This window comes from Rhamphochromis longiceps, linkage group LG16 (assembly GCF_057381845.1).
Source record: "Rhamphochromis longiceps isolate RC_006_pf linkage group LG16, R_longiceps_female_GT1.1, whole genome shotgun sequence".
Taxonomy (NCBI): domain Eukaryota; kingdom Metazoa; phylum Chordata; class Actinopteri; order Cichliformes; family Cichlidae; genus Rhamphochromis; species Rhamphochromis longiceps.
The window spans coordinates 9,318,975-9,345,577 of NC_140572.1; the positions used below are offsets into that span (position 1 = coordinate 9,318,975).

The following is a 26,603-nucleotide window of genomic DNA, read 5'->3' on the forward strand; positions in this document are numbered from 1 at the left end:
GACTGGAGCAGCGGCCAATGACGCACCAGGATTTCCAGGAGCAGTTGATCGCTGAACTCTGTGGGGTGTCCTCACAATCAGGAGCGAAGAGCTACCAACACATCCCAGTTGCCATTGTTGAAGGGGCATCTGGTCAAAACAAAGCCACAAAGGGGCGCCGGAAGTGCAGGCTGTGTGGGAAGTGCACACCCTTCAAGTGTGAGGCATGCAAAGTGGCTCTGTGCGTCATTGTGGACAGGAACTGTCACAGGGCCTATCACACCTCCACTACTGCTGCTGAAGAATGATATTTGACTTTTTTCTCTCTCTAAAAGTAATGTGACACTTAGAACTTTTACTGCACTATTGTAAACTTTTTTTTAAATTATTGTCATGTTGCCAAATTGTGCAAAATATTAATTAATTTATGTTTTGGTTATGCTCCACCGGGACTACTGAACAGCAATATTTGACTGTGCCTTTCTGTATATAAATTCCTGTGACACTTATAAGTACTATTATTGTATTGTACTATTATAAATAGTTCATTTTGATGTTGTATTTTTATTGTCATGTTGTTAAATTGTGCCCAATATGCATTTTATTGATTTTCGTTTTTTACTACTGTTTATAAAAATGATTATATCTCAAAAATGAATTGATGAAAAAACTCCAAATAAATTTTGTGTAGTTTGAAAGGACTTTGTGCAACTTTTTTTCATTTACAATTTTGAGCTATATAGCTTTGATATATTTGTATCAACAAAAATATGTGAAAAACAAAAAACGTTTTGCAATTTTTTTGTGGTTTATTGCACTTTTTTAGCAATTTCTATAGTTAGTATGGATTTGTTACACACGTATTATTAAAATGTGGGCTTTAAGGGTTGTATTGATGTATATATAGTAAGTTAAAATACTCAAAAAATGGGCCTACAGTATGTAAAAATGTAAACATAAGGTCTGGCGGACTTGTCCTATGGTAGGTCTTAAAGGGTTAATCTTCAAAACTGACTAGGTTACTTTTAAACATATAACACTGTCAAAAGTGTTAATTTAACACTCAACAGTGTTGTATTTAACACTCAGAGGTGTGGACCCATATAGACACTCTCTAGTGTTAATTTAACACTGGAGATTTTGCTGTGTACATCTGTGCCGATTACGACCTGGAAGTGCCAAGTTCAAAATGGGAAACGCCCCCTAGGGTGGTAGTGAATGAGCAAACTAAGATCCTGTGGGACTTCCAGAAACAGATGGACAAAATGATGGTGGCTAACCAGCTGGACATAGTAGTGGTACACAGCAAAATCCGAAGTGTTGATGTGAGTTAAAATTACTGGTGTTAAAAATTTCGAGTTGAAAAGTGTTGGTTTGAGAGTTACAGTAACACTAACGGTGCTGAAAAAGCTCTGTAGCCGGAGTTATTTCAAAGAGTCAATACTATAACACTCATTTGGAGTTGATTTCCACATCCGGGTTTTTCGCGCTCATGGGCATGAGGAGTCCGCCAGAAGTTTGCTGTCAAGATCGAGGAGGTTGTTCAGGTAAGAACTATACAACAAGACCTATGTTATTTTATCATTATTAAATATTGTAACTAACTAGCCTATAACATTATTTATCAGAAGCATGCAATATTTTCCTAATGTGGAGTGTATTCATCTGCGGTAAGAGATGGGATTCGTTAGCTTAGGTAGCTAAACTATCCTCTATAACAAGTTAATATTGCAGCGAAAATAAATGCGTGCTCAATATAATTCTCAATTCTAGTTAGTTCTAATGTCATAAGAGAAATGCTTTCCAGTGTTCAATGCTTATTAAATGAAACGAGGGAGGAGTTAGCTATCCTCTGGATATGTTAAATGTAATGTTAAAATTTGAATTTGTGGTAGCCTAGCTGGCAGCTAAGACAAATGCGTTTAGCCCACTGCTTTTAAGGGAAGCGAACATTCGCCTCAGAAATATCCTATTTAAAAGTGAACTAAACAATCACATGGAGACGTTCAAGTCAAGTTTTGGAAAGCGTCAAGATAGGCTAATTACACGTGCTACCAGCGAGTTTAGCAGTAGCCTAGCCTACAAATCTTTGAAGTGGCAGGGGGTTATGGAATTCTGTTAGATGTTAGTGACCAAGCAAGGCGCGCTGCGTTTGTGCATGGATTGCTTGCTAACGGTTAGGATATATCATACATGTTGTAGTATCTAAGGGAACATTTTCCCCTTTTCTACAGTTTTAGTGAAATAGGCTACCATCCAGTGTTTAAGAAAAAGCGGTATAACGACTGAGGGTCGTTGACGTCGCCTCCACTGATAATCCTAGCATGTCGTGTCACAAAACAACCACCACAAAGTAGCAACTAGCCAGACGGCTGTGCATGTGTCAGAAACTCCCGATATAAATGTAAGACTTGCACTCATTAATTTACAGTATAAGGGATATTTGTTGTCATAAGTGAAAGCGTGATGAAGGCAGGTGTGCGTTCAACAGGAAATTTTATGTGGATTATCATCCTGACATGGTTTAAACAGAGATGCTTTTCCCCAAGTAGGCTACAGCGATTTACTCGCAACATAGCAGAACTAAGTATCTAGCCTGCGTGCAGACGAGAAGATCGCCGTTGTCGTCTTATAAACATGTGGATGGGTGGATAATTCATTGGATGCTATTTCTGTGTACCCAAGTTCAGCTATTTTAGTGCGCAGGGGGAAGCCAAATTATGTTCCTGAGGTTGAAGTGGTCTGTCACCCCTTCACAGATCATCACACAATGTATAGCCTAATATTTTCTTAAAGTTGTCCGGATTTGTTGCCACTTAAGCTATGGTTTAAATATATGGTAAAAAATATTCTGTGCCCCCTTCTCTCCACCAGGTGCTGTTGTAAGACATGTTGCTGAAAGTGAAATACCTCAATGTAAAGAAGTACATTAAATTGCACGCAGGATTCACTTATCTAGAATTCATCAGTGAAGGTAAGATAACCTGGCAGAACAAAATTTGTTGCACATGTATCAGTTCATCATGTTTGCATCTCATCTATTTAAAAAACGAATTAAATGTTAACACATTTTATTTTAATGTGTGACATTAAAAACAGTACAGAGCAGTAGGCCTAGGCCTATATTGTTGCTGCAGACTTGTCTAATTTAACCATTTTAAAGACAGGTAAAACAGCTGTTAATAAATATTAGCTAAATAAAAAAGTCAAAATTAGTTTTTAAAAAAGTTTTTCAGGCGTTTTAGGTGACATTATGCTTATCTTTTTGTAAAGCCAAAACCAAGTTTGGACTTCCGGATGCTGCTGACCTTGATATTTTCGATGAAACTGACACAGCTGTCGAAGAAGACATTTTTCTGGAGTTACTGGAGGCCCAACCAGACCTATGCCTGACAATACGTGAAAAGATTTCAGATGAAGGTAAATGTTATCATAACTTAAATTTTCAGAGTATAGCTCACTCAATGTAGAGCCAAGTTCTTTTGCTCTTGATGCAGATGACATTGACCTGTCTTCATGCAATATACATGACAGTGGACAGGGCTGGGTCATATTTGTATAGAATGTTGTCTGAACATGAACATTGAAATTGTGTTATTAATGGCATTGTGGAGTAGCCTAAAGAAAGTTAACCAAATCATCTCTCCCAAAGATTTTTGTCCTTTAGCTCATTCCACACCATCCTCCTCGGATACATTATCTTCCCTCACGGACACTATATCACTTTCATCAAGTGACAGTGACCTCAGGGAAAAGGGCATTCCTGCAGGCCGCAGTAGATCCAGCAAAGACAGTTCTGCACCAAATGTTTCTGTGTCAGAGGCTGCAAAAGAGGTAATTGAGAACAGAAAATGTCTTTTGTATTTTTGAGTTGACACCATTTATACTGTAGATTGTTATACAAATTGAAATTCAAAACATGGTGGTTCCCAACTTGCCCTGTATGAAAAAATGTTAGTAGAAGTTAGTGCTTCTTGCTAGATATGTCTTTCACAGGTTTGTTGACATTCCTCTAAACTTTCACCTTTACTGACAAACAAGTTTTTATTGTTATTATTTTCCCTTTTATATGAGCAGATGGTTAAAAATGCCTTGACTAGGAAACCTGGTGGAGAGGAAATTCTTGAAGAATACAATGCCGAAAATTCACTGAGCCACCGCACCCGGCGGCAGCTTGTTAACATATTGGCAAGTGATATGACTGAGAGACATGGGTAAGAGTAATAGTACCTAATAAAAAAGTAAAGATGGGCCATATGGAATATTCTTGTAATGTATACTGCAGTAAAGACACATACTTCTGATTTAACATTGTCAATTGTATTTCCTCTATAGCAGAATTCCCTCCCGTAAGCAAAAGGAGAAATATGCCCTTGGAATAATTACACTCTTTCCCTCATTGAAGGATCCATTTTCTCCAAACGGCTATGTAAGTCATGCAGTGATTGTAAAACAGCACATTATTTAGTTTTCATCATGGAATAATTACATCAGCTAAATGATTTAAAAGAAAAATCTTAATTCCTCTTTCGTAATAACTATTGTCATAAAACTGTATTGAAATTGTGGATGTTGTTTAACATGTATTGCACCTGTTACATGATAATAGTCCTTGGGTTTCTTTTTGCTGAATCTGCAAAGTCTGTAAGATCGCATTTGATGTTTATTTTTCATCTATGTTTAAATGTGACAGGAGCATTTCTACGACGGAGTGAAAGGCACTGGATATGTAGCGTGGCGCCTCAAAACCATGTCCAGGTCTACAACCAAACGGCCAGTGAAGGAAGTCCCAGTGCATCAAGAACAAGGGCCTAAGCGCAGAAGATTAGCAACCACATTGCCTCAGCAACTTGATGGAGATGCCTGCAAGGAGGCCATCTCATTTCTTGTTCACTCTCCTGATGAAGCAAGTGTATTTCAGAAGATGAAAATGACGTTCCAACATCGCCAGGATCTGGTGCATGATCCACAAAGAACTGCAGATGTCTTCAAAACATTTCCACGCTTTTTGGATGTCAAAGGACTAGTAAGTCAAATCACTTGATATTTTCAACTGTTAATCCTTTTTTTTTTGTTTTGCTGATGTGGATGGCAACAGTAAAAGATGTGATCATTGGTCATCCCAGTCAGGCTATATCCCATATTGGTCAAAATCACATTGCAATGTAAACAATGTTGAGCACTGTCTTTATGTCCTGTGTGTATGATGAACAGGTCAATCAAGACTTCCTGCTGCTGTTTGGTGCTGAAACAGCCACCAAGTTGCTTGAGAAGTGGGACATGTCATTCAAGCCAAAGGTTATTAAAGAAGCCAAACAGCTGACTCAGTCAACTGACCTGTGTCGTTTGATAAAAGCTGCTGAGAAACCAACAGAGAGTGATGCAAATGGTAGGCGTCGCACCATGCTTGTTTGATTTTAATAATATTTATTTTTACCTGTCATTTTGAAATTGTTTTATAAATTCAACCATACACAGACTGGGACAGTGACATGGCCTCTCTGCTGCTACTCCTTCAACTTTTGCCACCCACAGCTGGACGAAAGAGGAGAACCAAAATAAGTCCAACTGATGCAGCACACAAAATGGTGCACTTTCACAAGGTAAATATGTTGTCTCACTTTTTAAAATCCTACAAAACACTTTTTCAGTTTTTGCACTTTTTAGTTTTCCTCTCCATGAAGTATGTGTCTTAGTATTTTGTAATAAGTTAGCAAGGCACATAATGTCAAACTGAATGAATGGTTCATACTCAGCAAGTATAAGCTAGGCCTATATGTCAATATCTCATTTGTTTTTAGTCATGCTGCAGCATTGATGAACACTTGCAAGCAAGAGATGGTAAACAACCATACATCCTCGCTGTTGGTCGAACCCAGAACAGCATTGACACCTTCTACATCGCAGTGGACAAACAGCTCATCCCCTGCCAAGCCACCAGCTCACTCAGTGCTTTTGATGAACTTTTCAAATCCCACTACGTGTTCAACTTATCTTACGACGAGTCACTGGTTCATCTCTACAGTTTTGTGCAGACCACCATATTCAACATTGATGCCACCTCAACAGATGAGTCACCACGTGTTCGTGAGTTGCGTGCCAAAATGTTGAATGAGAACCATGTTTAAATGTTTTATCTGTCAAACTCTGCATAGCACCAGTCAGGCTTTGATAAGTCATTTGCGACTAGGTCACAGTTTTTATCCAAGCACCAAATTTAAGTTGGCTTGTTCACAAGATGGTTGCAGCCGTCAGTTCACTACATATTCTGGTTTAAAAAAAACATTTAAATAGTGTTCATGATGAAGATTGTTGTCAAAGTGGTGATGCAGAACCCTCAGAGTCATTTCAAGCTGATTTTGACAGATTACAAGATACAGACATAGCAGTTGCAGGAACAAGTGTTACTCAGAGCCTAGAGGTTGGGTGTTCTGAAAACAATGGGTCAGGTCAAAGAATTAAAAAAAATTCTGAAGCAATTTGCACTAAAATTATTGGTAAACTCAATGGTAGTGGTTTGGCAAATAGTTTTGTGTCATCACTTGTTTGTGATTTGGAAGATTTTGCTGATGGACTGCACTGTGAGTTTAAACATAAAGTACTGAACGTTGTGCCAACAGAAAATCCTGTTAGATCTCCAGTGGAAAAATGTCTTGAGACTTTTGACAATCCAGTTGAGAAGTTCGACACTGAAGCTAAAAGAAAGTCATATTTCCGTGAAAAATGGGGAATTGTGGATCCAGTGGAAAAGACTTTAGGAATACGCTATGATACAAGGTTAAATAAAAAATCAGGCACTTATGACCAGGTACCAGTAAAAGACACTTTTGTGTACATTCCAATTTTGGAAACAATCAAATTTATATGTCGCAATTCTTATATTTGCGAGCTGCTTGCTAAACTATGTGTATCAAAAGAAGACAGATATGAAGACTTTTGTGATGGGAGTTACTATAAGTCTCATCCATTGTTTTCAAAACCACAGACTTCTTTGCAAATTCAGCTTTATTATGATGACTTTGAGACTGCTAATCCACTTGGTTCCAAACGTGGTGTTCACAAAGTTGGTGCAATCTATTTTGTCCTCAGAAATCTGCCTCCAAAGTTAAATTCTGCATTGATGAACATTCATTTGGTTGCATTGTTTCATGCAGAAGATGTGAAAAAATACGGCTTTGATCCTATTTTACAGCCTCTGATTGATGACATAAAGTTTTTGGAGAGCCATGGCATTGATTTACCCTTCTCATCTGAAAAGGTCCATGGCACTATATGTCAGATAACTGGGGACAACTTGGGGATGCACTCAATTTTGGGTTTTGTTGAGTCTTTCAGTGGACGTTACTTTTGTCGTTTGTGTTTAATTGCAAAACAGGATGCACAGAGTGTGTATACTGAGGATGATCCAAAGATCATCTTACGAGGGAAAGAACTTTTTGAAATGCACTGCAGTGAGTTGCAATCTGATCCTCAAAAGCTACATGTGTTTGGCTTAAGAAAGAATTCTACACTGAACACTCTTCAATTCTTTCATGTTTGCCAGAACTTTTCCTTGGACATTATGCATGATATTCTCGAAGGGGTAGCACAATATGAGATAAAGTTACTGTTGGAATATCTGTCAGACAATTTTCTGCCGAAACCTGCTCTTTTGTCACGGATCTATGCTTTTGACTATGGCTACTTGGAGAGCAAAAATCGTCCAACAAGGGTGAACTTAGACAGTAGTGGTAATAGTATAGGTCTTAACTCCATTCAGACTCTTTGTCTGATAAGAAACATTCCTTTAATTTTTGGTGATATTGTGCCAGAAGGAAATCAGAACTGGACTATGCTATTGCTATTGTTGCAAATAATTAACATCATATTCTCTCCATCTGTTACACATGGCATGACTGTGCTTCTAAAACATTTAACAATGGAACATCATGACTTGTTCAAATTGTTGTATCCAGGTAGGAACATGATTCCCAAACACCACTTTATGTTGCACTACCCAACTTGCATCAGAAAAATTGGGCCATTATTGCATGTATGGAGCATGAGAGGTGAGGCTAAACATAGGGTGTTCAAAGACACCCTTAAGAACTTTAAGAACATCACAGTGTCACTTGCCAAAAAACATCAAACATCCATAGCATACAAGTGGGAGACATGTCCTTTAAGCCATGTTGAGTATGGGCCCTTGAAATCATTTGATGTTGATAGTGAGGAAAATAGTGAAATGATCTCCCTAGGCTTGCCTGCTGTTGCAGAAGAGGCTTTCTCTGCTAATTGGGTTAACATTAATGGGACTGAGTACAGAACAGGATTGGTCATTTGTTGTGGTTCTGAACATGAGATGCCGGTGTTTTGCAGAATAAAAACAATAGTTTTGGTCAATAGTCACACCTACTTCATAGTTCAGAAGCTTGTGGTTGAAAATTTCAGTGAACATTGCCATGCTTCTAAAGTGTTTGAAACGGATGAAAAAGATGTTGTTAAAGCAGACTGTATTGAAATATACAAGCCCTTTGATTTGCAAAGTGCTTATGGTGATGATGATGGTCTGTACATTGTGCCATTATTTTTGTTGTGAACGTATGCTGTATGGTGCTTGGAATTTAATATTTATTAAAATGCTTATGTGACCAATTTTATGTTTTCTCCTTTTATCCTGTAAAGGGACTTAACAAGGATTTTACCTGAATGTAACACAGTAGTCATACAGTAATTGCACTTTAATGCATTTTTGTATTCAGACAATTAATACAGACTAGTATTTAAAAGCTCATATATGTCACTTTAAAGTGCCAAAATAACACTGTAAAAGTTACAGAATAACACTCTAAGTGAAAACAGTCAACACAATCCAGTGTGAAAATAAACACTTAAAAGTGTCATAAATAACACCATAGTTGTTGTGTAGTAACACCCTCAGTGAAAAGAGTTAACCCAAGCCAGTGTAAAAGTGAACACTTATCAGTGTCCTAAAACAACACTATAAATGTTAGGTAGTTACACTCTGAGTGAAGACACTTCACACCATACAGAGTGAAATTTTAACACTATGGGTGTTATATTTTTAACACTACAATGGAGTTAAAATAATAACACTTTGCAAAGTGTTACTTTAACTCTAAACCAGTGAGAATTATATAAACACTGGAAAAGTGTTAACTTTAACACTATAGGAGTTGAATTAACACTGGAGATTTTGCTGTGTACACTGTAAACCCGAATGTTCAAAGTAATTAAATAGATTAAATAGTGTATACTCAAAGTCTTTAAAAAGTTCTGTTAACTTAAATATGTCAAGTTCGTGTAACATGTTCTTCTTTTTGAGTAAATGAAACTAATAATATTTGATTGAATTGAACTATTTCTATATTAAGTAAGCATCACTTAAAATCATAACTTAAGCACAACGTAAGACAGTTAAGTTAGGACATATAAGAATGGTAAAGTCCTGTTATTTTTGTTGTTTCAAGTAGGTAGGATTTAATAATAAACTTAATTTATGTAGCACATGCTAAAATACAATAAAATCTCAAAGTGTTTCACCAAATAAGTAAAATCAAATTGTCTTAAATGCATTAGTGGAAGACAAAATGTATCCATCCATCCATCCATCCATCCTCATCCGCTTTGTCCGGGGCCGGGTCGCGGGGGCAGCAGCCTAAGCAAAGAGGCCCAGACCTCCCTCTCCCCAGCCACCTCCTCCAGCTTATCCGGGGGAATACCAAGGCGTTCCCAGGCCAGCCGAGAGATATAATCTCTCCAGCGTGTCCTGGGTCTGCCCCGGGGCCTCCTCCCGGTGGGACATGCCTGGAACACCTCACCCAGGAGGCGCCCAGGGGGCATCCTTGTCAGATGCCCGAACCACCTCAGCTGGCTCCTTTCGACGTGGAGCAGCAGCTGCTCTACTCTGAGCCCCTCCCGGATGGCCGAACTTCTCGTGGCCATAGGTGAGGGTAGGGACGTAGATCGACCGGTAAATTGAGAGCTTCGCTTTTACACTCAGCTCCCTCTTCACCACGACGGACCGGTGCAGCGTCCGCATTACTGCAGCTGCAGCCCCAATCCGTCTGTCGATCTCCGGCTCCCTTCTCCCATCACTCGCGAACAAGACCCCGAGATACTTGAACTCCTCCACTTGGGGCAGGAACTCATCCCCGACCCGGAGTGGGCACTCCACCCTTTTCCGGCTGAGAACCATGGCCTCAGATTTGGAGGTGCTGATCCTCATTCCCGCTGCTTCACACTCAGCTGCGAACCGTTCCAGTGCGAGCTGGAGGCCCTCACCCGATGAAGCCAACAGAACCACATCATCTGCAAAAATCAGAGATGAGATTCTGAGGCCACCAAAGCGAAAGCCCTCCGCCACTTGGCTGCGCCTAGAAATCCTGTCCATAAAAATTATGAACAGAACTGGAGACAAAGGGCAGCATTAATACGAAACACATAAAGAAGTAAAGGTATATGGGCGGGAACAGCACCAAAGAGGCAACATGGACGACTGGAGAAAGTTGGACCTAACGGCAGCAACTAGCATCACTGGACTTACAGTAAGTTTTCAATGTTGATATTAGTTTATTGTTAAAATACGAATATTTAGTTGTATTTTGGGTGCGTGTCGAAAAGAATAGCAGAAATGTCGGGTCCGTGCTTTTTATGTGCTTTGCTGCTCTCCCCGAAGGAAACTTTGCACTTGCAGAGCTAGCATTAAGTTGTTGTAATGAGGGTCGCAGGCTGTTTAAAAAGTTAGATACTACTTGTTCTAGAGGTAGCGCCCGGTCACCTAGTATGAAACAAAGTGTTTTAATCTCTCTAAATTTTTAAACCCCCTCTCATGACTCAGAATAGTTGGGTCCAAACAAGCCCGTTGTCCCTGCAGTTACACAGCGGAGATACCTATCTGCAGTGAGAGTGCTTTTAAGCCGTTTTCTTGTTAGAAACGCTATATTTTAAACTATATGTGCAGGGTTAGGATTGTGAAGGAGCTCTTGGACCTCTGGCCTGCTCTAAAAATGGGGTCTGAGGTAATATGGATCAGCTCTCTTTAAAATGAAAATTGTAATTCTTACTCATGTGGCAGCTTTTTGCTGCTTTATAAAGATGTGCGAGATGCTTCAAATTGAACTGTATTGTCCTTCTGCTGTAGTTGTATGCAGAGTTTCAGCGGATTACAAATCAGAACCTGCCCAATACATTCTACGCTCTACTTGACCGCCATCTTCCTCGACTGATGACCTTATTCAGACGGAAGACAGCAGATGCCCTGGCTGAAATTCTAAGAATTCACAATGAACAGGTAATAATAGATTGTTACACATTTCATAGGTTGAACCAGTGGAACATTGGACAGGTTCAATGATTTAAATGAGCTTTTTGAATTTTGCTATTATTCCACTTTGTGTTTGCTATTTGTCTGACTGTATTAAAGATGTGAACAGGTTATTTGTGGACATGTGTTCTGATTTGACTGTTGTTGTTGTTGTTCAGTAAACTCACCAGTATATACAATTCTGTTTTTATCTGGAAATAGGAAATCCATGATATCCACACCAAGCGCACTACCGTTCTCCACGCCCTTCCTGTCTATCTGCGTGAGGATGTCTCTGGATTTTTCAGAACCTGCACTGTGAGTATCCTTAAGTATCTAACAGATACTACTGTCTATATAAACAGTGCATCAAAGTACAAACATGTATTTTGATGCGCTGTTTGGACTTACCTTTGTTTAGTCTACCCATACGGTTTCCATGTATGGTCTTTTCTGTCTCCTCACTACGAATGAACTGAATTGGTGTTTTGTTGAAAGTGATAAGATGTTTAGTAAAACATTTTCCTGTGTATTTCCTTTAGCTTAGTTTCAGTCTATCTCACACCACTTGATTCTCTGGTGAATTAGCTGATTTATGTGTGCAGAACATGGATCTTCTGTTTTTCACCTCTTACAGTGAGACTCAGGTCTCCCTTGTAAAAGAGGTATTGGATCTCAATGGGAGTTGGTAAAATGAGAAATTATATGTCGTCTGTTGTATTTCTTGGGTTAGATTGTGATTAGTATCTCTTTTTCATCAATTCAGGACGAATCTGATGAGTTGGAGCTTGATGGTGTTGAAGTGGCCCTCTTCACTGTCATCAGTGACCATGACACGACAAGTCCAGTTCACTACCAACCTGTGAAAATCTCTGTCGTCATTGAAAGTGATGCCGTGTTCAGTCTCCCCAGATTTGGTGAAGCCTTCCTGGTAATGTTTGGACTGATCTATGCACTTCACCTCAGCTACCCCAAAGCCCTGACCAACACTTTAGAATTTACTCAAAAGATTTTACTTGGTCTAGAAAGTGGTAAACTGTCACCCAGGTTACAGACCCTCAAGAATGACTTGGTTATGTAGGAACTCATCTGAAAGAAGAATGCAGGGTGAAGCATTATAAAAGGCTAGTTCAAAGTTCTCTCCTTTTATCTAAATAATGCCTCAAAACGTTATTGCATTACTCTACAGGTGTTCAGCCAATAGGTCCAAACTATACAACGTGCCTTTGTTCTCCTTAACATAATGCAAAGCAACACTAATGTTTTGTATGTTTTAATGTTTTTCATAATACTATTTCTAAAACATTGTGGGCTGCGCAAGATGACCTAAATTTCACTGTTTGATACTGGTTAATGTAAAACAAATAGCATTGTAATTCACTCAAATTGCTGCCCTGTTGCCTTATTCAAATATTAGCCAGAGAGCCAAAAGCACATTTTGATATTATTTATTATTATTTGGCATTATTTTTCATTACTCTGACAGTTTTCCTGACTAAACAATTTTTGGTCTACTTATTTTAATTTATAAATGTTTTTGTTAATTATTTTTAACTTAATTAATTTAAAAAAAAATGTATTTAATTTCAACATAATGTGCTAAAAGGGAGCAGGCAAGATACTGTTCAATGGCAGATGTTTATGAATTTTGCATATTAAGTTACCGATACTCAGTGTAATTGAGGCAATCAATTGCCTCAAAAATTTTAAGTTTTGGGTCACATGTTTTTAAGTATAAAGTAGTCAACATATTTGACTAACGTGTACTTAAAATAATGACAACACAAACTAATAAACATTTGAGTTTTGTTAACATAAAAATGTTGTGGTTGTGTGCTTATTTTTTATAAGTTCTGTGAACTTATTCCTTTGAATTTGTAAACTTGAAACTTTAAGTCATATTAACTGCAAATATTTGAGTTGACCGTTCTCAAAAGATACAAGTACCATGTAATCCAAACTTTTATGTTCTGGAAAAATTTGACTTTTGAGTTGATCAACTCAAAAAAATTGAGGCAATCGATTGCCTCAATTTTTTTGAGTTCTGGTAACTTATTCGGGTTTACAGTGTAGACAAGTAGAAGAAGATGGCCATTGTGATAGACGTAGCGATACCAAATGACAGCAACATCAGGAAGAAGGAACACAAGAAGCACCAAGGGCTCAGAGATAAGCTGGAGAAGATGTGGAGGGTGAAGGTAACAGTGGTCCCAATGGTATTTGGAGCACTAGGTGCAGTGACCCCTAAGTAGGGCGTGTGGCTCCAGCAGATCCCAGGAACAACATCCGAGATCTCTGTCCAGAAGAGCACAGTCCTAGGGACAGCTAAGATACTGCACAGGACTTTCAAGCTCCCAGGCCTCTGGTAGAGGACTCGAGCTTGAAGAGGGTTCTGCAGGGGCGAGTGGGGATTTTTATAGAAAGGTAAATACAAAAAAACCCCACTAGAGAATAAATAGATTTTTTATTTGAATGGTGTTTTAAATACAGTTTATGAAGTAAAACATATACTCAACAATTTCAACTTTTTGCTTGATTTTCAATCCAAAATTCACCCACAACCAGTCACAGCAGAACCTAGTTCTGCCAGAGGTTTCTTCCTGATAAAAGGGAGTGTTGTGATATTTTGATACCATGGTAGCATTTACAGGATATTGTTTTATAGTGATATTATACAGGAAAACTGTTACTCAATAAGGCCCATTTACTAGTTGTTTTTCTCTTTCTCTGTGACCCAAGAATTAATGTGTAAGAATCACAGGCTGGTACCAAGGTCGAAAATACCACAGAGATCACTTCCTTATTCCCATCCTCCCTTCTTTATCTCCTAGAAAAGAGCTTGTTAAAGGCCAGGTGGTTTGTTTCAGAATTCACTAATGAAAGAACTCTGTATTCTATGTCTAGGAGTGTATTTTGCTGGGATAATCATAAATTGTAGCTGAACTGATAAACTATACAAAGGATACTTCTTTGCTCAGAGGGCAGGAAGACGCTTCCTTATTTGGTCTGTAGCGGTTTGAACTGAGAATCTGTTGACACACGAACCTTTTTCCTCTATATAAACTGTTGTCTGATGAATAAACCTTGGAGTTGATTTTGGGAAAGCAACCTGAAGCAGTCTGTGTTTCCTTGTTCTCCCAAGCTACTCCCGGCGCTGTAACTAACCTGCTGAACGGCATACCTGAGTGTTACTTTGAATGATTTTGAATCTTATAGGGTAAAGACAAAACTCTGCTTATAGGTGCCCACGCCTCGGAGGAAACCCGATCCACGGAGAAACCCGGGACGGAGATTTCTTTCAGGGAGCATCGCCAAACGCTTGCTCAAAGGGTATCATTTGATTGTTCGCGTTTCTCTTTATTGTTGTAGGCTTCTGCAAACCTTACAATGGGGTGTCTAAATTCATAGGCTGCATTCTCCCGACGCCACATTTGAAGGCCGATTACATCACAGCGACGCACCAAAGGCTGTCCAAAATTGTAGACTTCTCCAAATGCAGCCAATAAATGTGTTTCCTTTTCCCGGGATCTGAAGGATGGGTCAGGTGTATCCTTCGTGGACCACCATATCTCAGAATTCATAGCGTGGCCCAGCCAATTCCAGTTTCCAACAATGTCAGCAGCTACTTTAATATTACTCTTATTAATCTTTGTGGGTCACAAAATAAACTTTTAAGATATTTTCAGGTGAGAATGTAGGTGTGTAAACTTCAAATATCTGCTCGGTTTATCATGACATCACATGCTTGAAAAGTGCTCTGAAGTTTTCTGAGACGTCTGTCACCCACCAGCTCGATAGTTAGTCGGGGCGAGAATAGCGAACTCCTGGCACATCTCTTTCAAACCCCCCGCGGTCTTTCACTGGTCAGGTTATACATGATATATGTCACTTACATAACTTAAAAATGTTATTCTTTGGCTTGTTTCAGTGTTTTATTTGTTCGTGAGTAAATTGGTTTGGCTGAGATTACAGCTGAATACACGTCAAATGGAAAGCATCTTGTTGCATTCTCAATCATTCAGGTAAGTACATCTCCAAAAGTTGATTCCATTAATCTCGAGGTAGCGTTTTCAGTGGGAGAAACGTTTTGACACTCATCCAAGTGACTTCTTGTCACTTGGGTGAGTTATGGGCGACCATGGTTCAGGGGGTTGGGAAGCTCATTTTGTAACTGGAAGGTTGCCGGTTCAATCCCCAGCTCTGTCTGTCTTGGTTGTTGTGTCCTTGGGCAAGACTTCACCTGTTGGCCAGAGGGGCCGATGGCGCGATATGGCAGCCTTGCTTCTGTCAGTCTGCCCCAGGGCAGCTGTGGCTACAACTGTAGCTTGCCTCCACCAGTGTGTGAATGAATGAATAGTGGAATTGTAAAGCGCATTTCAAAGCCTTTCATTTATCCACCCATTTGCTGTCTCTCAGCATGAAATGTGGTTGTAGTATTTGTAGTGGATCAGTAACACACACTCACATTGTGGCTTGTTTACATGTACTAGTCTACAGCTGACCACATGACCAATTGCTAGATGACTTCCTTCAGCTACACCAGGGGCCAGCAACCCTGGGCACGCGTGCCACAGCTGGCACGCGAAGGGTTAAGTGATGGCGCGGCATGTAGTGAAATAATCTGAAAAGGTGTATTTAAAATTAATATCTACGGCTGGGCCACCAATACACATCACAAATTATCTCACACAGAGCTAATGACAATACAGCTAATGACAGCGCGCCTTAATGACAGTATCTTAGCTAATAGCCTCACCTCCTTGTTTTACTTGTAACTGGCTAAAAATTACACAGACGAGAGGGATGTAGCTAGCTAGCCAGTCCTGTGAATTATAGCCTCGAAGCGAGCAAAAAAAGATGATCCCCGGTCTTTTATGCCAATTTGGACAGAAGACTGGGGTTTTGTGCAACAGAAAGATCGTGCTGTATGTGCCCTTTGCCTTGAGAGTGTTGTTTGCCGGACTTCCAGTGTTAAACGACATTTTGAGACGAAACATCAAAAAACCTTCAAGGATGAGGCAGAGAAAGTTGAATCAATTACACGTCTGTGTCAAGATATGAGAAGCAAGCAAGTACTCTTTTTTTTTTTTTTTTTTTGCAGCTGCAAAACATCATGGAACTGAAGCAAGTTATCGTATTGCACACTGTATTGCTAAACATGGAAAGCCGTTTACAGACAGAAAATTTGTTAAGGAGGCTTTTCTCTCAAGCTCAGAAGTGTTATTTAATGGGCTTCCAAAGAAAGATGCAATTAAAGCAAGGATATAAGACATACCTGCATCAGCCAGAACTGTGGAACGACGCATCCAGGAAATGGGTGACAATGTCAGAGCCCAACAAACAGCTGGTTTGAAAGAAGCCCAGGTGTTTAGTATAGCTTTGGACGAAAGCGTTGATATCAATGACGGTCCACTTTTGGCTGTTATGGTAAGATACTGTGATGTGGCAGTACAAGAGGAACTCTTCTATTTAACCCCAATGCCTGAAACAACGCGAGGTGAGGATATTGCCAAAGTTTTTAAGGAGTGTTTTGATGAGCGAGGCATTAACATTACAAAGATTTTTGCTGTGACAACTGATGGTGCACCAGCTATGGTTGGGAAACACTTTTTCACTCTTTGAGGTCGGGAAACCTGCTTTTGACAACTTCTGAGAAAGGCCGCATCTGAGGCCTCGGAGTTTCCTTCCTGGTTGGCTGTGGTGACCTTAGCGGTTGCGTCCGGACAATCAAGTTCTTTCACTAAAAGTCCCACCATTTGCCCTTTCTTCTTTTCTTGCATGATGGCAGATAAGAGGGAGCAACGTCGAAAACGGGGCCAGGCCGGTGCGGGTGGTTCACAGAGCCTGGAGCTGGGTCATGACTCTCAACGTGACGCGGCTATCACGGAGCGCATCTACGAGCAGGGTGCAGGCGCACCGCTCGGCGAAGTCACATTTACCAGAGCATTGGAGGTTCTGAAACGGGACATCTGCAACAAGCTTGACTGCAAGATTGATACAGTTACCCATACACTGTGGTCAGAAATATCATCTGTGAAGGCTGAGTTTAAAGCTGCAATAACCACCCTACAGGCCACCGTTAATGCTCAAGGGACCACCATTAAAGATTTGGAGCTTTCAGCTACAACCTGCAGTGACGACCTGACTTCTCTTCAATCTGCTGTAAGTGTCCTAACGGAGGAGCTCAGACAACTGCAAGATAAATGTGAGGATCTATAAGGAAGGTCAAGGCGCAATAATATTCACCTTATTGGCATCCCCGAAGGTTTGGAGACTTCTAACCCTAGGGAGTTTATTTCCCATCTCCTGCAAGATCTTCTGAAACTGAATGAAGCACCTCTGTTGGATCGGGTTCACAGATCCCTTGGACCAAAGCCCGGAGAGGGAGCGCCTCCTCGCCCACTGCTCATTAGAGTCCACTACTTCCATGTCAAGGAACAGCTGCTACGTCTTGCAGGGGCAAACTCTCCTCTACTTTACCAGGGCAGAAGGATCTCCATCTTTCCAGACTTCACACCTGCAGTGGCTAAAAAAGGTTCACAGTTTACTGGTGTCAAGCGCCTTCTGCACTCTTGTCCTGGGATCAAGTTCGGCCTGTTCTATCCTGCGGAACTGAGGGTGACATTTCCAGATGGAGTTGTACGTAAGTTTACTGATCCTGCATCTGCCACGGACTTTGCCAATAAGATCCTGGGGGTCCTGCCTCTCAGGGCACATAAGTGTCTTAGCCCATTGGGCTGATATGTCCATCTTGGTTAATTTCTGTGAAATATTTTATTCTATTTGTTTTTCTCTTTCTTCACTGTTTTTTTATTTTTTATTGTATCTTATTGTAGTTTTTTTAAGTAACATACTTATGCTTATTTGAGGTGAGCTTGATTTATAGGATGTGTCTTGTTCTAATATGTTTTAATTCAATCGTTGATTTGTCTCTGTCTTGTATTGCATGGAGCTTGAACTCAACTGGGACTTCGAATAGTTGGGAGGAAGTGCTCAGGGGTGTGTTTGGTGGGGGGTGTGTGCATCTTGTTTGGGAAGATGCTTCAGCATTTAGGGGGAAGTTTGGGTGTTCTTTGTTTTTTATGTTGTACTGTTCTGTACGCTGACTTTGTTTTTCCTGTGTTTTTCATTGGTCAGCTTTTGTTTTTTTCAATCTATGTTCTAATATGGTATCGCAATTAAATATTAATAATCAACAAGCAGGTCACTCGTTTAAGTTCTGTAGCTGGAATTATAAAGGTCTGAACCAACCTATTAAAAGGAGTAAGGTCCTCCATCATTCGCAATTCTTGGGCGCCCAGGTTGTGTTTTTACAAGAAACACACCTAAAAATTTCAGATCATTTTAGACTTCGTAAGGGGTGGGTGGGCCAACTCTATCACTCTACATTAGAGCTGGGCGATAGAATGATAACGATATGTATCGCGATATAACTTTTACTCGATAGAGAAATTAAACTATCGCGATAGACCTCGCCGCTCTTGTCCTCTTAAAAAAAAAAAAAAAAAAAAAAAAAAAGGTCAGCCAATCCAAATTAAGTAGCGCAGAGCCGAACCAATCACAGCCGCAGCGTCACGTCGCGTGACTTGTTACGTACAGCACAAGTGCCAAGGCGCACATGTGTATTTGTTTGGGAAGCAGCCAGCCACCGTACCGCCCGGGTAATGGAGGAAATGAGTGTGCCGACTAGAAAAATCAACCGAGCGTGACCGAAGGTTACCGAAGAGAAATCAGATGATGGTTCCAATGCCGGAGAGATTGTCGAACGGAAGAGCCAGAGAAGTTCCGTAGTGTGAAGGTATTTCGGCTATTTCAAGTCTGACAAAAAACAGAGTAGCGTGCACTGTAAATTGTGCCGGAAGCAAGTCTGGAAATACAATAAACTGGTGCATGCGTCACACTGTGCGCCACGTTATTGTTTCGGTGAAATGAATTTCTACAATACTGTTACTGTTAATTCTCCTCTCTGCAGTGTTTAAATGCTTACATATACACACAGTTACTGTCCCTCCACACATACGACTCGGTTCTGCTTCTATGCCCCAGCTTTGTTTACTTTTTCCCACCGAGGCTTCTAGACTTCTGATTGGCCAACATTTCTGCACGGTTAGGAATCTAGCTCCACCTGCTGCTTTGGCATGTTCATAGCAGCGTTTTCCTTCATTTCTGCCTTTATGTGTGGACGGGATTATTTTTTAAAACGAAAACGGAAAATCTCCGATTTCAAAAATACCCGTGTACGTGTGGACGTAGCCTCAGTCTCTGACTGGAAGCGCTAATTCGTCATTCGGCTTTTGTCAGACTAAAGTAACTGTTAAAACTGTTTGAAAAGCTAAGCTATACAACAAGGAGAGATTGAGAATTTCCTTTTAGTTCTCAGTTTATTTGATATTGACAAAAGTTAGTTTTGTCTGTTCTTCTGTAAAACAAACTAAGATTTATTTTTAGAATTAATATTTTGTTTCTAAGTGGAATTGACAATTTAGTAGTCTGTTTCGTTTGTTCTATTTTGAAACTTAAACGCTTTAGCGGCTGCCTTTTGTGTAGTTTGCAATATTTGCCTTTATTTATCTGAAAAAGTCTCATGTTCCTTAAGTACATCTACCCTGTTGAACTTCATCCATCCATTCGCATCATTCATCCATTCCATCCATTTGTAAATGCTTAATGGATGAACTTATTATGGGAAATAAATATTTAAATAAAAACAAGCTGCTGATTATTTCACATTTTACTTGTGAGCAACGGCACATTTAAATCTTACAAATATAGTTATTTGGCTTATATCGTGATAGATATCGTTATCGCCTGAAATGAAAAAAACATATCGTGATATGAAAAAATCTTATATCGCCCAGCTCTACTCTACATTTAAATCCAAAGCTCGTGGAGCTGCTATTTTAATACACAAATCATATTTGTCGTATTTTGAACACTAAATTCATTTTTGCCAACATCTATGCTCCCAATTGGGACGATCAAAATTTTTTTTGCACTTTTTTCACTAAAATTCCTGACTTGTCTTCCCACTATTTAGTTCTTAGTGGCGATTTTAATTGTTGGCTCGGGCCGCTGGATTGATCCTCAAATAGGCCTGGTAGGCAATCCAACTCTTCCAAAATTATTAATATGTTCCTTGAAGAATTTTCTGTTATTAAGCATGTGGTAAGTGCTGAGCAAGCTAAGAATGAGCAACAAGCCTTTTTCATAGAACAAGCTGTGCTAATACGTCAATGGTTTCCATTGGGTGCTAGGAGTGTGGACTGGAGTAAGGTTAAGCAGATTGTCATACCCACGCTGTATCGGTCAAAGATCCTGGCGCTTGCTCGTGAAAGCCAGTGGTCAGGACATTTAGGCATCAAAATAACGTATCAGTTACTATTAAAACACTTCTTCTGGCCTGGCATGAAACGTGATGTGGCTGCTTTCTGCCGTAGTTGCCATATGTGTCAACTTGAGGGTAAACCAAATCAGGTTATACCCCCTGCACCATTATGTCCCATCCAAGTAGTCGATCAACCATTTGATCACGTCATAGTAGACTAAGTAGGTCCACTACCAAGAACAACGTCAGGAAACCAATATTTACTCACCATTATGTGTGCTGCTACACGTTTCCCTGAGGCTATTCCACTGCACAAATTACGGCAAGGTCTGTTGTGAGAGCCCTTACTAAGTTTTTTCTACATTCGGACTGCCTAAAGTTGTCATAAAAGATCAAGGTTCTAACTTTCAATCTAAATTATTCAAGCAAGTAGCTAAAAACCTACAAATCAAACAGGTTGTGTCTTCTGCCTATCACCCAGAATCCCAAGGAGCTTTAGAGCGGTGGCATCAAACCTTAAAAGCCATGCTCCGCAAGTATTGCTTAGAGGCCAAAGTGGATTGGGATGAAGGGATTCCCTTTGTGTTGTTTGCTGCTCGCGAAGCTGTCCAAGAGTCACTCGGGTTCAGTCCCTCTGAACTAGTGTTTGGCCACACGCCTCGTGGCCCGCTTAAATCAATGAAAGAGAAATTTGATCCAGGAAGGGAGCCCTAGAGTGGGAGTGACCAAGTATGTGCAGGATTTCTGTGAGCGTTTGAGTCAGGCTAATGCTCTGGCTAAGCAGCACCTCACTGTTTCACAAGGAAAAATGAAACACGCTTATGATAAGGCTGCTGTCAAACGACAATTCCAGACAGGAGATGAAGTACTTGTCCTCTTCCCTGTCCCCGGATCATCTCTTTCTGCTGAGTATGAGGGGCCTTATGAGGTACACGAACAAGTAGGAGAAACTGATTACATAATCAGCACGCCGAATCGAAGACGCAAAACCTGTGTTTGCCATATAATCATGTTAAAGTTATACCACTCCCGACCCTAACCAAAACCCACTGGGAGCTGTGCTCCTGTGGCCGTCTTCAGTCACTCAGAGGTAGAAAGCACAGACGAGGCTGATGGTTTAAAACTGAATGACTCCAGTGGTTCTAAGCCCCGCTTGCCTTACTCTGAAGTGTTAAAATCATTCCGAGCAACAAGAAGACATGGCTAATTTGGTCCATGAGTACCCCTGTTTATTTGGCGATGCTTGCTGCTGCAAGAGTACAATTTGGAGATTTGGCATATAAAAGGATCAGAAAATGTACTAGCTGATGGCCTCTCCCGGTTGTGAGTATGACTTGTTTTGTTGTCTGTCATGAATATTGAAATCTGTATATACAAAACGTAGTCTTGTATTTTAAGGGGAGTGGTGTTACGGCCCTGGGCCTTGGAGAGAGTGAGACTACCCTTTTGTGCTTATGCAAATCTAAGTGTGCCAGGACTCGTGGATGACTGGCTGCTGGGAGTCCTGTGCCAGCCTTCTTTTATGCAGATCACAGTGTGCCAGACCTCGCGGACGATTGGCTGCCTGGAGATCCCATGACCACTCCATGACCAATTGACTGGCTGATTGTCTGCACCTGGGAGTATAAAAGGCTGAAGATCCTTCACACTAGGGGGAACTGCTGCTCTGAAGTGAATATGCAGTGTCCTTCTCGTCTGCTCTGCATGTGAGTCTTGTTTGTTAAACCTCTTTGCTGTGTTGCTCTTTGTTTAAACCTGATATACAGCTGAACTTAGTTTCATTAGAGTTTTGTGATGCTGGCTTGCCTTAGTTACCCTTAGCTTTTATTTTGTGTGCTGCCAGCCTGCTTTAGTTAACCCTTAGCTTTTACGCGTGACTGTTTCGCTTGTTCTTTATGTAATAATTATATGCCCAGTGGTCTGTTGAACAGCCCTGTCGGTTTTCTGTTTAAAGTTTGAAATTAAAACTTTTTACTTGACTCAGTTTGTGTGGGGGGCTTGTTTATGTTACTCCTCCCCTGACGCCTAACAGAGTGGGTTGTAACAAATACATTAAGACTTGTCTTTTCATTTGTTTTTTAATGAATACCATTTATGTCATCTAGTTGTATAGTAAATAACATTTTTGTTAATTGAATGGATGTTGAATTAAATGTAACATTGTTAACTCTAGGTGGGTTTGCAGAATTGCACAAATACAGGTATCTTTATTTTGTGATCATATTTACACTTTATATTCTGATACTCTGCTTTAATTCCACTATAGTTTTCCTTATCTGGACTCACAAAAACCTTCACGAGCCAATGTACATTTTTATTGCAGCTTTGTTAATCAACTCTGTTCTTTACAGCATGATTATCTATCCAAAGCTCTTATCTGATGTTTTGTCTGAAAAACAGATGATATCATATCCACTCTGTCTTTTCCAAGGTTTATCATATTACACCTCGGTTGGTTCAGAATTTTTACTGTTGGCAGCAATGGCATATGACAGGTATGTGTCTATATGTAAACCCCTGCAATATCCAGTTATTATGAATAGAATAACTATTTATGTATGTCTGATTTTAGCTTGGCTTATACCTGCTTTTGAAACCTCAGTGATGGGTGTGTTGTATTCGAATGTCAAACTCTGTAGCTTTTCTCTGACAGGAATTTTTTGTAATAATTCACTTTACAAGCTTCAGTGTGTGCCCTCGGTCGCAATATCTATATATGGTGTGGTCATGTTTATAAGAATTGCCCTTCTACCTTTGCTTTTCATACTTTTTACATACATCAGGATTGTTAGAATATCTTACCATTGTTGTAGAGAAGTGAGGAAAAAAGCTGTAAAGACATGTTTACCCCACCTGCTGGTGTTAACCAACTTTTCCTGTTTTATTTTCTTTGATATAATTATAGTTCGACTGGATTCTGATCTATCCAAAACTCTTCGTTTGACATTGACGTTTCAGTCAATTGTATTCCATCCTCTTTTAAATCCAATCATATATGGACTCAAAATGAATGAAATTTTCAAACATATCAAAATATTGTTGTCAAGTTTAATAACACTGGTATTACTGCCCTATTATCAAATGTATGGCATATAATTTTAAATTGTAATGCAAACTAGACAATGGAGTACCTTTTCTCCGATTTTACATACTAGACAGAGGAAAAGAGATCAAATTTATAGAAATGTCATGACATTTATGTAAATGTTCATTTCTGTTCTTCTATTGATGACAACATAATGGTCATAAAACAAAGACAAACAATTTCTTAAACTGTTTCTGGTAATGTTTAAATTCTAAACATCTCATATGCCTGCATTTCACATTTCCCCTTCTATATTGTCATAGATTATTATTTACTATTGTATATTCACATAAAAATAATTTAGTAGAATGAATCAATTAGTAGAAGTCTCTCTTTGATGCTGACAAGCATGTGAATATTCATCACAGTGTCTTCTGTTTTCTCAGTTATATATATATATATATATATATATATATATATATATATATATATATATATATATATATATATATATATATATATATATATATATATATATATAAAACCAGCTGGATAGCGTAGTGGTTAGACTACACGCCTTTGGAACAGAGGATCGCAAGTTGGATTCCTGCCTGGGGCGTCTGTATCCAGTAAGGGTCCTAAGGCTAGACCCCCTATGCTAAGCAAGCCTACCGCAGACATGAGCGAGACAGATAAATATGAAGGCATGCCGGCTCGGACGTCGCCCGGATCAACAAGGTCCGCGTCAGGTGTTGAGGAACCAGGGCACCCTGACGAAAAGTGGGCTACTGGAACAAGAAGGCATCGGTGGGCAAGGGACGAAAACAGGGCGTTGTTGGAATGCTACTACGCAAGTAACCCCGGCGGAAGGGGCTACATGAATAGGATGAGGGACCTATGGATTCTTCGATACCCAACATCCACAATGACAGCGAAACAACTAGTAGCTCAGTGTTCCAACATTCGAAAGAAGGGACTGCTCTCACAGCTAGAGATTGACGAGGTACAACACAAATGCTACGGCAAGGAGGAGTCAGGACGCCAGGTCAGGGGGGAGATATCATCACCCCCACCCGAGATTGGGTACATAGCCCCAAGTGCGATAGGAGAAGGATCGTTGAGTGCGAGAGGAACTGACCTGAAAAATAGGATCATGGCCAAGCTTGAAACCTGGATCCCCCGTAGCCGGTTACCAAGATTACGTGAAGTACCCTCAGAAGGTCTGCTAGATGATGTTAATGCAGCACTACGGGCAATACCTACAACCACGATTACCGACACTAACAAGCTGATCTACAATACGGCAGCAGTGATCAGTGAGATGCTTGGCTACAAGTTGAACAGCCACAAGGGGCAGTACCCTCCATGGAGAAGGAGGCTAGAGGGCAAGATCAAAGTAGCACGGAGGGAGGTTAGCCAACTAACAGAGTTGCAGAAAGGTGCGACAAATAAGGTGCCTAAGAAATACAGCAAGCTGTCCATACCTGAGGCCTTGGAAACTGCCAAGCAAAGACTCACAGCCTTGGCCAGCCGCTTGAGGAGGTACACCAGAGAGATAGAAGGCAGGAGAATAAACCAGCTGTTCTCCACAGAACCAGCAAAGGTGTACTCTCAGTGGCAAGGGAACAATAAGAGAACAGCACCACCAAGGCTGGAGACGGAGCAATACTGGAAGAGCATATGGGAGAAGGATGCAACCCATAACGGCAATGCTCAGTGGCTAGTGGATCTGAGGGCAGACCACAGCGACCTCCCTGAACAGGGTCCAGTAACCATCACAGTGGCAGATATCCAAGAAAGGGTCTCCAGTATGAAGAGTTGGACAGCACCAGGGCCCGACATGGTTCACGCCTACTGGCTGAAGAAGCTGACTGCACTCCACGAGCGTCTGGCAGCACAAATGAACCAGCTGCTAGTTAACGAGAGACACCCGGAATGGCTAACCGAAGGTCGGACGGTCCTGATCCCCAAGGACCCCAAGAAGGGAGCGGTCCCCTCCAACTACCGACCAATAACCTGCCTCAGTACTACATGGAAGCTCCTGTCAGGCATCATATCGGCTAAGATGAACAGGCACATGGGTCAACACATGAGCGGGACACAGAAAGGAATTGGCAAGAATACCAGAGGTGCAAAACACCAGCTACTGGTAGACAGAACAATCAGCCGAGACTGCAAGACCAGACTGACCAACCTGTGCACTGCCTGGATTGATTACAAGAAGGCCTATGACTCAATGCCCCACAGCTGGATACTGGAATGCCTAGAATTGTACAAGATCAATGGGACCCTAAGAGCCTTCATCAGGAACTCAATGGGGATGTGGCGTACAACACTAGAGGCCAACTCCAAGCCCATAGCACAAGTTACCATCAAGTGCGGGATCTACCAAGGAGATGCTCTGTCCCCACTGCTGTTCTGCATAGGCCTGAACCCCCTCAGTGAGATCATTAACAAGACTGGCTACGGATACCGACTACGGAACGGAACAGTTGTCAGCCACCTCCTGTACATGGATGACATCAAGCTGTATGCCAAGAGTGAACGAGATATCGATTCACTGATCCACACTACCAGGCTATACAGCAATGACATTGGAATGTCGTTCGGACTGGAGAAGTGTAGTCGGATGGTAACAAAGAGAGGGAAGGTAGTCAGAACTGAGGGGATTGAACTACCAGAAGGCAACATTGCAGACATAGAGGACAGTTACAAGTACCTGGGGATCCCGCAGGCAAATGGGAACCATGAAGAGGCCGCTAGAAAGGCTGCAACCACCAAGTACCTGCAGAGGGTCAGGCAAGTCCTGAGGAGTCAGCTGAATGGTAAGAACAAGATCCGGGCCATCAACACATACGCCCTGCCCGTGATCAGGTACCCTGCTGGGATAATAAGTTGGCCAAAGGAGGAGATAGAAGCCACTGACATAAAGACAAGAAAGCTCCTGACCATGCATGGAGGGTTTCACC

The 26,603-nt window shown here is 40.7% G+C and overlaps 3 protein-coding genes and 1 long non-coding RNA gene across 4 annotated transcripts in view; 3 read left to right on the plus strand and 1 right to left on the minus strand.

Annotated features, from left to right (window-relative positions):
- Positions 1-26,603, minus strand: part of LOC146650575 (uncharacterized) — a 203,910-nt gene that overhangs the window by 168,028 nt on the left and 9,279 nt on the right. The window lies entirely within an intron of this gene.
- LOC146650587 (uncharacterized) lies at positions 1,284-7,043 on the plus strand. The gene is made up of 10 exons (XM_085384805.1): positions 1,284-1,526; positions 2,854-2,953; positions 3,253-3,399; positions 3,632-3,813; positions 4,057-4,193; positions 4,315-4,408; positions 4,673-5,005; positions 5,194-5,368; positions 5,458-5,582; positions 5,781-7,043. The coding sequence occupies exons 2-10, from the start codon at positions 2,869-2,871 to the stop codon at positions 6,105-6,107; spliced, it is 1,605 nt and encodes a 534-aa protein (XP_085240931.1). The 5' UTR covers positions 1,284-1,526; positions 2,854-2,868; the 3' UTR covers positions 6,108-7,043.
- Positions 10,935-12,365, plus strand: LOC146650588 (uncharacterized). The gene is made up of 4 exons (XM_085383517.1): positions 10,935-11,000; positions 11,123-11,272; positions 11,507-11,602; positions 12,051-12,365. Exons 1-4 carry the CDS (start codon positions 10,935-10,937, stop codon positions 12,363-12,365), a joined length of 627 nt encoding a protein of 208 aa, XP_085239643.1.
- On the plus strand, positions 22,746-23,705 carry LOC146650589 (olfactory receptor 6N2-like). The gene has a single exon (XM_085383565.1). The coding sequence runs from the start codon at positions 22,746-22,748 to the stop codon at positions 23,703-23,705; it is 960 nt and encodes a 319-aa protein (XP_085239691.1).

Coding starts and splice junctions, on each gene's coding strand:
- LOC146650587 (XM_085384805.1), top strand. CDS start 2,869: ATGTTGCTGAAAGTGAAATACCTCAATGTAAAGAAGTACATTAAATTG. Junction 3,400..3,631: donor TGAAAAGATTTCAGATGAAG/GTAAATGTTATC, acceptor TCTCTCCCAAAG/ATTTTTGTCCTTTAGCTCAT. Junction 5,583..5,780: donor AAATGGTGCACTTTCACAAG/GTAAATATGTTG, acceptor ATTTGTTTTTAG/TCATGCTGCAGCATTGATGA.
- LOC146650588 (XM_085383517.1), top strand. CDS start 10,935: ATGTGCAGGGTTAGGATTGTGAAGGAGCTCTTGGACCTCTGGCCTGCT. Junction 11,001..11,122: donor CTCTAAAAATGGGGTCTGAG/GTAATATGGATC, acceptor CTTCTGCTGTAG/TTGTATGCAGAGTTTCAGCG. Junction 11,273..11,506: donor TAAGAATTCACAATGAACAG/GTAATAATAGAT, acceptor ATCTGGAAATAG/GAAATCCATGATATCCACAC.
- LOC146650589 (XM_085383565.1), top strand. CDS start 22,746: ATGGATGTTGAATTAAATGTAACATTGTTAACTCTAGGTGGGTTTGCA.